Source organism: Mchenga conophoros, linkage group LG1 (assembly GCF_057382185.1).
Source record: "Mchenga conophoros isolate Kocher_MC1m ecotype Shallow Benthic linkage group LG1, M_conophoros_male_GT1.1, whole genome shotgun sequence".
In the NCBI taxonomy this organism is placed as follows: domain Eukaryota; kingdom Metazoa; phylum Chordata; class Actinopteri; order Cichliformes; family Cichlidae; genus Mchenga; species Mchenga conophoros.
The window spans coordinates 7699152-7711815 of NC_140526.1; the positions used below are offsets into that span (position 1 = coordinate 7699152).

The 12664-nt window shown below is 36.8% G+C and overlaps 1 protein-coding gene across 3 annotated transcripts in view; it reads left to right on the forward strand.

Moving 5' to 3' along the window:
• Positions 1 to 6995, forward strand: part of ntrk3b (neurotrophic tyrosine kinase, receptor, type 3b) — a 225691-nt gene extending 218696 nt beyond the window's left edge. For all 3 annotated transcript variants that reach the window (XM_085243837.1, XM_085243919.1, XM_085244004.1), the window contains one exon: positions 2868 to 6995. In XM_085243837.1, the coding sequence (XP_085099963.1) occupies positions 2868 to 3053 (186 nt within the window). In that variant the 3' untranslated portion in view covers positions 3054 to 6995. The remainder of the gene's footprint in view (positions 1 to 2867) is intronic.
• The last annotated feature ends 5669 nt before the right edge of the window (positions 6996 to 12664 follow it).

A 12664-nucleotide genomic window follows, 5' to 3' on the forward strand; every position in this document is an offset into this window, starting at 1 on the left:
GTCCAGCCTTATTACATCTGCCCTCACGCTGCTGCTTATCTGTCCTCTCAAGTTGCTTATTATGTGAGGGGGTTGGAGTTATGCTTTGTACTGCGATCAGAGGACCCCAACTGTGATCATAGAACTAGGGTGACTAATCACACCCTTGTTTTCACTTTCACTTGTCTATTAGTACATGTTATCATATTTGCAAGTATATGATGTATGTACGAAGGACGCGTGCTACAATCTGAATCTCAGATGGGAAGTGAGACTACTCTAGGCTCTAATTGAGTCCAAGTACTATGTCAAGGAAAAATAAAGGTTGTAAATCACCAAAGCCCTGCAGAATACATATTATCTATATTATCTAGCTTCACTCACCTGAACTGTAACAATAAGTGGTCACACAAAAGTAGGCGTCAGCATAATAAGTCACATGAAAGGGTGCAAATAACCAACCAGAAACACTGACAGGTCTACTTACAACAGAGCAGCTGACTTGACAAACAAAGATAAAACTATACTATGGGAAGAGTTTAAACACTTAATACAGGCTGAAAACAACACAGCTGCTACAGCCAAAGCAGCAGATTGTGAATGTGTGTGGTCAGTAAGACTGGAGAAGACCTGATATATTAATAAAGTCTCGCTTATTTGAAGCCAGAGAGGGAAGCTGAGAAAAATGCTGACTGTGTAAGTTAACAGATTTATCGATATCACAGCTCTATCATTACGACGCAGAGGAACCTGATGGATTACAATTGTTATTCCATTAAATTAATGTAGCCCCCATGATGTTTAATAACATCAAACACGAGCTTAGTCTCTGTGCAAATTTAATAATAATAACTTTATGTGCATAGCGCTTTTAAAGCACACTTTTACAAAGTGCTTTATTTGAAATAAAAGCCGACACATGCAGACACATAGTTAAACATATGGTCTCAGTGTCATCACAGTATATACTTGCATGCATTTATGTAAACTGTGGCCCAAATTAGTGGGCAAAATCCTTTTTTTCAGCAGATTTAGGCGACCTAATACGCTGAGGAGGACTGTTCCAAAGTTTAAGTGGTTGTGGTTTTAAAATAGTTTGGATCAATAAAACAATCCTCATTTTTCTTTATCATTAACAACAAAAAACAGGGGGGAAAAATAAAATCCAAATGCTAATAAAAAGGATAAGATAGACGGAGGGAAAAGGAGGGAAAGGAACAAAATCAGAAATTAAAACCAAGAGACTAAACATGAGAAAACTAAATAAAAGAGGAAGTAAAACAACAGAGAGACAAAACAGACTGAGGGTGTACTCACACTAAGCATGGTTGCCTCGTACCAACACCAAGTGTGTTTGTCCCATCTTCCCACAGCCTCGCTGTCCTGTGCTCAAACTGCTCTTTACATGCAGACCCAAGTACACTTCACTTTGTTTCAACATCTCAACTTCGCTTCAGAGAGCACAATGAGCTTCATGATTTTATGCATTTTGTAGCTTAATTGGAAGCGGTGACACACTGGCCTCTCACATGCGTTACAGATTTGCTATTTACATAACACAGTGATTTTTACAGGGCCAGTCACTGTCACTGAGGAAGCATTCGAACACACTACTTGTGTACCGTGCTTGGGTCTAACTGAGCAAGGCTCATGTCTTCAGTTGGACCAGAGCACAGTTCACTTGACTGCAGCCGTGCACACACCAATCACATTACTGTTAGAAGTAGAACTGGTTTTGGGGATTAAACACGTTTACAGTGCGCCATAAAACTAAACATAACTGAGAGAAAAGAGAAAACCAGGAACGCAAAGAAAAAAAACTGTACCAACAAACAAATTAAGGACCCCAAAAACATGACATTCCCCCACCCCCTGCAGTGGCGCTATGCACCACAGTTAGAGAAGCACTGGGTGGATTTTCCAAAGCTACTGCTTGATTGTAGCGCTTGCGATTGTGGAATTATGCATAAAGGCTCCAGTCAGTCTTAAAGGTAGCCCGTCCGCATTTTAGAGACTCTTATCATCTGGGGATGAGACATGACAGACGGAATATAACAGAAAGTAAACAAACGGTAGAACAATAGATCAAGTGTGTCCCTCCTGTTTTGTTCTAATAACGTGTACTGCTGTCTTGAGTAAAGTAAAGTCACATTTATTTAAACACAGATCAAGTTTGTCAGACGTTCCTTCCAGAAAATTAGGCTTTAGATATCAGTAGATTATCAAATCCTTTGTTCTGACACTGTTGTTATGCTGCAGACTTGCAAGAGCGTGAAATTGCATGACACCATAATATGCCTTATGGGGAAAGTTTCTGTTTTCCCTCTTCAGCTGTGTTGTTAATTTCTACGCCTTGAAAAGTGAAAACTTAAAAAAAGATGTTTGAGATAGTTTTGATTAGTACACAAGTGTGAAGTGTAAATAATGTTAAGAAATCACAGTTTTTCCATAACATGACCCCCCCCCCCCCCCCTCCCCCAATTGTTTCACACAAATAGATTGCTATCCATTCTTTTAAAGTACAGTGCCCTGGAAAATGAAGCCAAATTATCACGACAGCAGTGAGTCATCTGGCTAATTAGTGCGCAAGCACAATAGAGAAAAGATCAATCAGCCTTTTAACAACATCTAAAACATCCCAGCCCCACCAAATAGTCAGTATTGTTAGTTTGTGCTGTGGGACAGAAAAAAAAAGTCTTGTTTCCCTTTTATTATTGCCCAAATTTAGGATTGAATGTGTTCTGTTTATTTCTTTCATCTCAGTTTCATTAGTTCAAACCTCAAAGGACATTTCTGCTCAGTGTCACCGCTTTCTCATTATGAACAAACCAAAGCAATCAGTGAGTGAGAATCTCCTGTTTCACTCCACTGCCCTGTCTCCTCTGCAGGTCATTGAGTGCATAACCCAGGGTCGGGTTCTGGAGAGGCCACGGATTTGTCCTAAGGAGGTTTATGACATCATGCTAGGCTGCTGGCAGCGGGAACCACAGCAGCGACTGAACATTAAGGACATTCAGAAGGTCCTGTTCGCCATGGGAAAAGCCACGCCGGTCTACCTGGACATCCTGGGCTAGCAGCGGCCCGTGAGTGGCCTCGCCAGACGCAAAGATCGACAGAGACATACAGACAGAACGACCCACATGGATCCAGGAATAACCAAACCAACCTGCTTCACTGTCGAAAAAACACCTGCATTGTTTGGGAAGGACTTAAGTGCCTGCAACACTTTTGGATATAGTGGATAAAACGTATTCAAAAAAACACGCACTTTTACATTTTGTTTACTTGTGTATAAGATGTACAGGTTTGAAGAAGACTTTTTTTTTTGGTTTTTCCTTGAAAAACTGCAAAAATACACAAAAATGGAGACCGAAAGGAAAGTGGACTGGCAGTAGGAAGGGGCCGCAATTTGATTATATTATGGAGAGAAGACATCAGAGTTCAAATCTATCCTAGGTTTGGTTTTATGAATATATATAGAAATATTACATATATTTTATATTTATTTCTTTTTGTCAAGGTGTTGAAGGGTCTCCCATGTGTGTTGCTAAGGGTTTGGCCCTGTCTGAAGACGCCACCGACAAACTATTGGCAGGGACTTGACGTTGGAAGCCTTACTTGCACTCTGATTGGCTGGCTCTGAGCTCATAAAGGGAGCTCTTTGGAATAACACTGGATGGTTGGAAAATAGCAGCGCTCTGTAGAGGACCTACCCAATCAGACAACTGACAAATCTATTTTAATTTAAAGATAATGTACATATTGTAAAATTCTATGTGTCAGAATTATGTTAACTTATTTTTTCCGATGTTACTTTGATTCCTTTTCTGACTGTGATCTGGGTGGCTAAAGTATAAAGCTATGGTATTTGTTTTCATCCTAATCCAGAGGAGATTTCCTTGGGAATTACTCGTGTCAGTGCTGGTTGTCTAATGTGGTGAAGGTGAATGCCAGTGAATACAATGCGAAAAGCCCACTGACACCGAATCAAAGAGACTTTGGCGAACGTGGGATGACTCAGAGCCATGGTTCAACATCACACTTTCCAAAGAGGTGATGAAACCTCGGATTCACGTTCCTTTTCATTTGCTTTTTATGGCAAGAATTATAAGTTGGTTAGTAATATCTCACGCCTCAGCCCTCAAATACACATACACACGCTTTGTCATATTCAAGCTTTTTGATGTAAAACTGCTTAAAAAAAACAGCGTTTTTGTAGCTTTGAGTGTATTCATCATTTGTGAGTCGCAGGGTTGTTGTCTTGAATTAAACAGCCTATTGTATGTGTTAAAGGAACTATTTGACATTTTGACTAATATGATTGCTTTCTTGCTGAGAGTTATAACAAATGCAGCTTTTATATCTTATTTTTTAATATGTGGCTACAGGTTTCAGCAAATAGTCAGCTCAGCTTAGTAAAAAAAGCATCAGCTAGTTAAGCTTTTTTTTTTTTTAAACTTGTTGAAAAGCACATTGACATTTTAACTAACACGTATATTTATCCTGATAGAGCTTATATGTAGCTTTGTGAATAATAAGTAATGTTTTAACTGAAAAATAATTATATAAAAAGCTTTTTCTTTTAAATCGAATATTATTAATTCAGTTTCTGTTCTGCTCTGAATTTTATTGTTAGGCCTATTTCAGATTTTTTTTTATTCAATCATGAAATTGTAATGGAAAACCTGCCAAGTAATTTTTATGTCCCAATTTAAGCCGAAAATACCCAAAACTGCTACTGATTTACGAAAAGGAAAAAACTGCTAGAGTGAGTAGCCAATAAGAAACAATTAAAACGGTGAACCCCAAACGTCAGACCACTCACACTCAGATTAAAATGTTAAAATCTTATGCATGATCACATCTCTGGTCATTACACAAGTAGAACATTCAACATTTCATTTCCATTTTCATGGATAACTTTTGATATTTGTTGAACGTTATTCTCCATAAACAGCTTCATTTTCAAAATTAAGTTCTTTCAACTAATAAGATATAAGAAGCATCCAGGATTAGAAAGAGGTCAGAAATGAAGAATAATAGCAAACCCAAGTTTTAAAAAAATCCTTAACAAATTCAAAAGAAAAACTTTAATAGAAAAATCAACTTGAGTTTGTAACCAATCCCTTAGATTAAAACCAGAAGGATTATTATTTGAGTTAGCCTATATAACAGCACTTTATCGGATAAGTTTATAGAGTAGGATTAAGTACTTTGTCCACATATAAACACCCTGGAAGCTGTTTTTCACAAACTCAATTCTCCTAAAATTGCCATTTAGAAAACACTTGTGGCCTCCAGTGTCTTTACGGTCGACACTTTGTGAATCCGGTGATTAGACCTATTTTTTATGCTTTTAACGATAAATTTAGTTGTTTAGCTTATTTACATATTAACATATTAAGTATGTTCAACATTCATGTTATAGCTGCAAAAACAGATTTTTTTAAAGAGTCAGTTAAAGCCATAGCTAGAGTTTTGATTGATAAACATCAGTACTTTTGAAGACTTTACAAACTTGAAAATGTAAGTAATAGCCATGCTGCTTTGCTAGTAAATTTCTGTAGACTGTAGCAATGTTCCTTACATTGTAACAAATTTTAAAATTTAAGCTCAAAAGGTTATATAATGTGTCATAAAATGTGACACATTTCTCAAAAATACAGTTCGGTGGAATAAGCTAATTGGGTAAGCTACACTGGACATGGAGGGTTAGCTAGCTTTGGTTTCTTATGTCTTGATTGTGTTAAACTGAGGTTACTGGCCAACTTTCTTTCTCCCCACACTGAAGTGCATTTTCAGATGTTGGGAAGCTAATTTTGTTGCAAACAGCTATTCCCTATTTCCAGCGTTGAGCCAGGCGAAACTCACAAGCTGTTGGTGCTAGCTATACATTGTCAATGCCGATATGAGAGCTGCATTGATCTTATCATCTAACGCTCAGCAAGAAAGCAAAATAGGATATTTTCCCCAATGTAGACCTCTTATTTTAAAGTATTATAGGTTGATGTCCTCAGGATCCTATCACTATACACGCTGTTAAAAGAAACACATTGCATTTTTATTACTATTATCATGATTTCTCTTCCATCAGCTGCACAAGAATGATGTTGGCTGATTAGAAAAACACTCCTGTTACAATTACAGAGACGTGGCTGCAGCAGGCGGATACTTGTCTTAATTTTTGGGCTGTACACAAAAAATAATAACCACTGAAGTGGGTCAGCTAATTGTGTGGTATCATTGCAGTTTTTAAAAATAATTACAGTATTAACTTAAAGAGAAATATGAAGAGTTTTGTTCTAAAATCCAATTCGACTCAAAACCTACAACCAAATAGATATTACTTTTGAAAAATCTCATAATTAAGTGCTCAGTTGACAAAATGAGTTATTTCTTTCAGAGTGGATCCTGAAGCATTCTCACACACTGAATGATAAACCTCAGGCAACTATTTTATTTCATGTTGTATCTGGATATAGAGTGGTTTACAAAGGAGCTCTTCACATCTCTTCCTTATTATCTTGACATGAATTCTCACAGTATCACAATGTTGTCTCTGTTTCCCTTGGGACTGTGTAAATCATTAATGAGCATTTGGTTATTTCGAGTATTTTGTATGAAAGGCGAGATCCAGTCCATTGAGTTACCCAAAGCATTGAGTTTTTGTGTATTCTCTTGTGGTAAAGATAAACGCTTAAAGACATTATGACACAGACCGTGAGCGTTTGCAGGGTATTGTAATCCTTTCATGGTGAGTTGAATATTCTTTAAAAAGTCTTTTTTTTTTTCTTGGATGAACTAACTGAACACTTTTTGAAGCAAAGTTGGCATATTACCATGTACACATGTTACAGAATATTAAAATGTGGTATAACATCTACAGTATATAAAATACTGGTATTCCATGATAGATCTTTGTATTAATGTGACTCTCTTAAGAAAATGTCTTCAAACAATCAGACGATCTCTTTTTCCATTTTGTCCTGTCTTATAAAGATGTGTGAATTTGACTAAATCTTGTCTTCATCTAAATCTCTCACAAAGCTGAACAGCATGGGTTCAGTGTGTGTCTGTGTTGTCTTCTCCTCTTCTATCCATTGTTGATGTGATAGAAGTGATAGAAATATGTCTTTTTCTCAGGTAGTTTGGTATTTCTAAAGGTACATAGTTTATATCCTTGGATACTACAGGATGAGTCCAAGGGGAAACCTATTCTTAAAATGTCCAACTTTACAACAGGAAAAAAAACCCCACATGTTTACAGCCTGGTACAAAAATCAGTTTTTTATTTATTGAGTTTATTTTCCTTTTTGTGACAACTTAACAGGAGGTACATTTCATTTCATATATTTTATTTTGCGCTACAACATCGTAGGGATAACCAAAATTATTGCAACTGTGTGCAATGAACTTGGGAATTGATTGCCTTTGAAATAGTGGCTCCAAAGATAGGGACCAGGTCTGCAACCACTCGCAGTCAGTTGCTGTCAGAGCAACTCTGATGTGTCAAGAGGATAGTAAAAAGACAGAGTCAGTCTGTAATCAGTCAACTAGATTCCACTGAATAAAACCAGGCAATTACATACAATCTGACAATTAACTGACAAACTAGTAAAAATCACAAATTCTTTTCCCATCTGTTGTAAACCAGTTTCAATCTACATACACAAACATTCATATTAAACAGTAATTCACATTAAAGACTTAGTGTACATTCAGCCAGATTGACATCGATTTGAAACAGGGACTCAGAAATACCTCCACAACATATTTGCTGCAGGACTGCAATTTCACTGCAAAATAACACAGGCCTTGGCAACCTTGCTTTTATATAGGAATATAATTAGAATCTAACCAGTTGACAACCTGACAGTTATTTGCAGACAAGTTGTGCTCATTGATCAGCTCTGATTGATTCCAGCATATTGGCAATCAGGTTTGTAAATTAGATGGCATTTATTTCAGTCACCTTAAATACTTGCAATCAGTTGCCAAATGAGAAAAGAAATTCAATGCAGTCACCAGGCAACCATCAGTTAGTTGCAAGGAGGTTGGCATCCTATTTTAACTCTGGTGTGACTGAGCATTTTATAATTATTTAATAATTAAACTTAATAATAATTTAATGATTTTCTGAATCAACGTGAACGTGATCAACATGAGCACAAACATTATGGATAGTAAGAAAATTTTCATCAAAATATGCACCAACAGAGCCAAACTTAAGTTTAAGCCTTAACTTATATTAAGGTTAGAGGTCACCATAGAGACCAGCCTGCAAGCATATTAATCCCTCAGCTTGGACGTTTTAACAGGGAGTCTATGAGGATTGACTAATTTGGGGGTTAGCTTAGTTTTTCTGCTGATTGCTCTAAATGAACCTGGTTACGTGGTTAATGTGATGGGTTATTAAGAGCATGGCTGCTTTGAGTGACAAGTAGGTCCTAACACCAACACTAGCTGTCTGCTAAGCTTTACCTTCACTAATTCCAGTCACTGAATTAGACCTCTCAACATTTGGTATGTTTGTTAAGATAAGATAAGATAAGATAACCTTTATTAGTCCCACACGTGGGAAATTTGTTTTGTCACAGCAGGAAGTGGACAGTGCAAAAGTTATGAGGCAAAAATTAGAATACAATAAGAATAAATACAGTACACAGCTGTACAGAATAGAATAAAATACTATATACAGTAGAATACAATAAAATAAATATACAATAAGATAAAAATAGAATACAAATACAAATACTATATACAACTGAGTAAAAATACAACGATGACAGAAAGGATTATTGCACTTAGTATTATTGCATATGTATGGATGTGTGTGCTTGATCAGTTAAAGTCTTTATTATGGAGTCTGACAGCAGTGGGGAGGAAAGACCTGCGAAATCTGCCGCAGTCTCCCACTGAAGGAGCTGCTCAGTGCTGTCACAGTCTGCTGCACGGGGTGGGAGATGTTGTCCAACAGGGATGACAGCTTAGCTGCCATTCTCCTGTCACTCACCACCTCCACTGGGTCCAGAGGGCATCCTAGAACAGAGCTGGCCCTTCGGATCACCCTGTTCAGTCTCTTCCTGTCCCCAGCAGAGATGCTGCCGCCCCAGCAGACCACACCATAAAAGATAGCAGAAGCCACAACAGAGTCATAGAAGGTCTTCAGGAGTGGGCCCTCCACTCCAAACGATGATACCCTGCAAACGATGTTGGTGACTTTTGGAATATTTTAATGCAATTATCTAGGATTACACTATTATTAATTATACTAACAGCCTCTCCAAGAATTCTGTGCTCTAGTTTTGGTGAGAAATGGGAATTCACAAAAGGTTGAAAATATGTAGACTTCATTGTCAATTCTAAAGCTGTGTTGGTTTACACAGTAACCAGTAAACCTATAAAATATCTTAGTGTAAGTACATACATATATATAGAGATAGATAGATATAGATAGATACACACACACACACACACACACACACATACTGGCTGTTTTCAAACTCAAAGTTTCAGTTTTAGGTATTATGCTGAAAAAGCCTTTACAGTCCAATTACTTCCTGAAGTCTTCACTGCAGACACCTACAGCTTCTGCCTGCTGTGGAGTGTCTCTGACTTTAAAGAAGGGAATGAATGCATCTTTATCAGACTGAGATCAAGCAGCTGATATCAATGGAGTATAGTCCAGCTCTTCACCCTGAAGAACTCAAGTTGAAAAGATCTGGCTGATAGATGAAATGTCATGCAGTGAATTTTCAGCCATACATGCCCAAAGCCATAACACACACACACACACACACACACACACACACACACACACACACGTTTAAAAGAAGCTGGTGGTGCGCTGGGCCATAAACTGCTTCTTTCTTTTCCTCCATTCATTTCAGCACTTTGCAAGATGTTGATCTTCACCGCTCTCTAGAAGTCTGAAAGTTTCTTTCTTTATTTGTGAGTTCTCAATTTATTGATGTTTATCAGAGTTTGCATCTTGTTCTGAGTCCTTGGAGGTTCCACTCAGGAAATCTTGACAGTTCACAGGGAAACATTTTTGCCAGTAACCTGGAGAGCTTTGATAGCTGGCTATTCACTTGTATAGGTTTTGGGGGTTTTTTTTCTCTTGAACATTTCAGATGATTTTGAACCTATTCTTGTCTTCAAGCTTGTTTTCCATTTTCTGCATTTTTCTTAGATTATTTTTTAAAATGAGCCGAAATGTTGCTACTTTTGATAACACTCTAAAATTTTTGAGCCCCATAATTTCTTTCTTCTTGTGTGGTCAACTTATGTAAGCTTTAAATTATGAGCTGATGGCAGATTCCAATTAGCAAGGGCTTGAAAGAGCCACACCTCCCACACAGTTCTTTCACCCTACTCAAAACAAAGGTGAGATCTGGCAATCTAGCATCATTTTACTTTAAAATTAAGCGACCTGAAGCACTGCCTGACTCATGGCTCTGAGGTCATGATGAGCTAAAACTGTTAATCTCAAACATATTTAGTTCCTCCCTTCTTCATCAGGTCAACCTTACATGTAGAGAAGAACATTTAAGACACTGATGCCAAAAGCTATGACCCCTTTCAACTTTTCAATCTTATCCTACAGCACAGATATGCCACAACTCTAAATAAACAGGTGAAGTGAATAAATGAATAATATTGATCATATATTTCAATGCAATCTGTTTCTGGAAAGCAACAGATGCAAGCAGTCAAATTAATATTACCATCCACATGAATATTGCTGCAGATCTGCACACATGGAAAAACTTCCGTTTCCTAGTGGTTTTAAACCTCGAGTCTCTGTTGGCAAGTGTCCACATTAAATGACAGTGGTTTCCAGTATTGTTTTAGCCATATGTGTGCAAACAAGAAGAAAGCTGAGACACAGGCAGCGCCGAGGGATTTGAGGTCAGTAAGCAGTGTGTTATGACGATGGTGCTATAATTGTGTATTGATTTACAATTACAAAGTGTTTTGTGTGCTAGGATTCAGTGTGTGTGTGCATGTGTACTCATACTGAGGTTTGGGTTTTCTGGCTGTTGCCCAACATCAGCTTGAGGAAAAGTACCACAAGTATGACACAGTACATTTTTCTTAGTAATTAAGTTTAGAAGAGTTGAATGTTTTTCTAAGTTTTAGATAACTGTGTTAGATTTCAACTGAGAGCAAGAGCATAAGTGTCAGTTAACTTGCTGGACAAAGGTCCATTACAGGTTGTCTGCAGCTTTAATGCTGGAAATATAAAAACACCTGCATGAAAATATTGCTCTTGTAAATGTAGATGATGGAAGTTTAATTTTATTTCATCTGGCAGCTCTTGAACTGTGACACCAAAACTGTGTTTTCAAATGTTTAGTGTCAAACAGCTAGCGGGGTTACATAAAGGAAGCATTATCTGTACACATGCTGATAAGAATTTTATTTTCCTGCTCAGTGAAAAAAGCCTAACAATATGAGTCACATATACAGAGAGCGAACAGTTGAATGCATGGCACACCTTTAGAATTATTCACAGTAATGATATTAATGCTATAGCTATGTAAAATAATAATAACAATACTAATTACACTGATAACAATAATATTATCAGTAACATTACTGTAGTAAGGTAGTAAGGGAGTCTGTAACCATAAATGTAGAGAAGCAATAACAAAATAACAATTACACGGTTATTTTGATCACATTTACATTATTGAATGATTGATCTGTTGTTATAGATCAACTTAGATTTCATATAGAAATATAAAAGAAAACAATATAGCTTTAATCGGTGTCAATACATGAATACTGAAGATAAGCCTTTAGTTGATGCAAAAATTTATTTCAATTTAACTGTTAAAAACCTTAAAAACACCAACCGAATGAGTAAAAGAGGAGAACCCACTCAGATGCTTCCTAGGCAAAATCACTGTCTGTTTTACTGCAACCCAATCAGGTCTTGCTTTTTTATATACATGTGCATATTTACAATTAATATTTCAGCTCACTAAATGCAAATGAACTTTTCCTTTATTATATGCTATCAATTTAAAAGCAAGTAAAGTCTGGAGAAGGAAATTATTCTTCTAATAATAATGAATATAATTGATAAAGAAATATAACATTCTTTAAAACCTTTAGTGCCTAATCACTTCAATTTGGATTCAATTTTTTTAATTCACACATTTCTATTCAGCTCTATGTAGACATGTTTAAAAGAGCTGAAGAAGACTTTCAGATTAGGGTGAAATATTTTGAAGAATCTAAACAAGCCCAGTTGCCTTTTTCTCAAGCACTTTAAACCACCAAGAATTGGATGAGAAGGAACGTCTGCAGACATAAGCAAACACACACAAACAAAAATGTATTACTGTTTGAATAATCTTGCATAAAACAGAGACACTGCTTTTGTCTCCACAATTTCTCATAGAATCAATTCTATGTTAAGTATTTTGTTAAGTATTATATAAAAGTGATGACAGATATCATGTTACGTTCATTGGTAGATTAAAATATGAATTACTGAGATTGCATTTTGCATTCTTTTTATTATTGCGAGTGTGGTAACATGTCAACAAATACAGGATAATTTGTCAAGCTCAAGATGCAGCCCACAGTTAACTGACTCCTGCAGCCTGGAGGATAATGTTAAATGTGAACATGCAGACACGATGCATATTTTTAGATTCACTGTGACTCACAC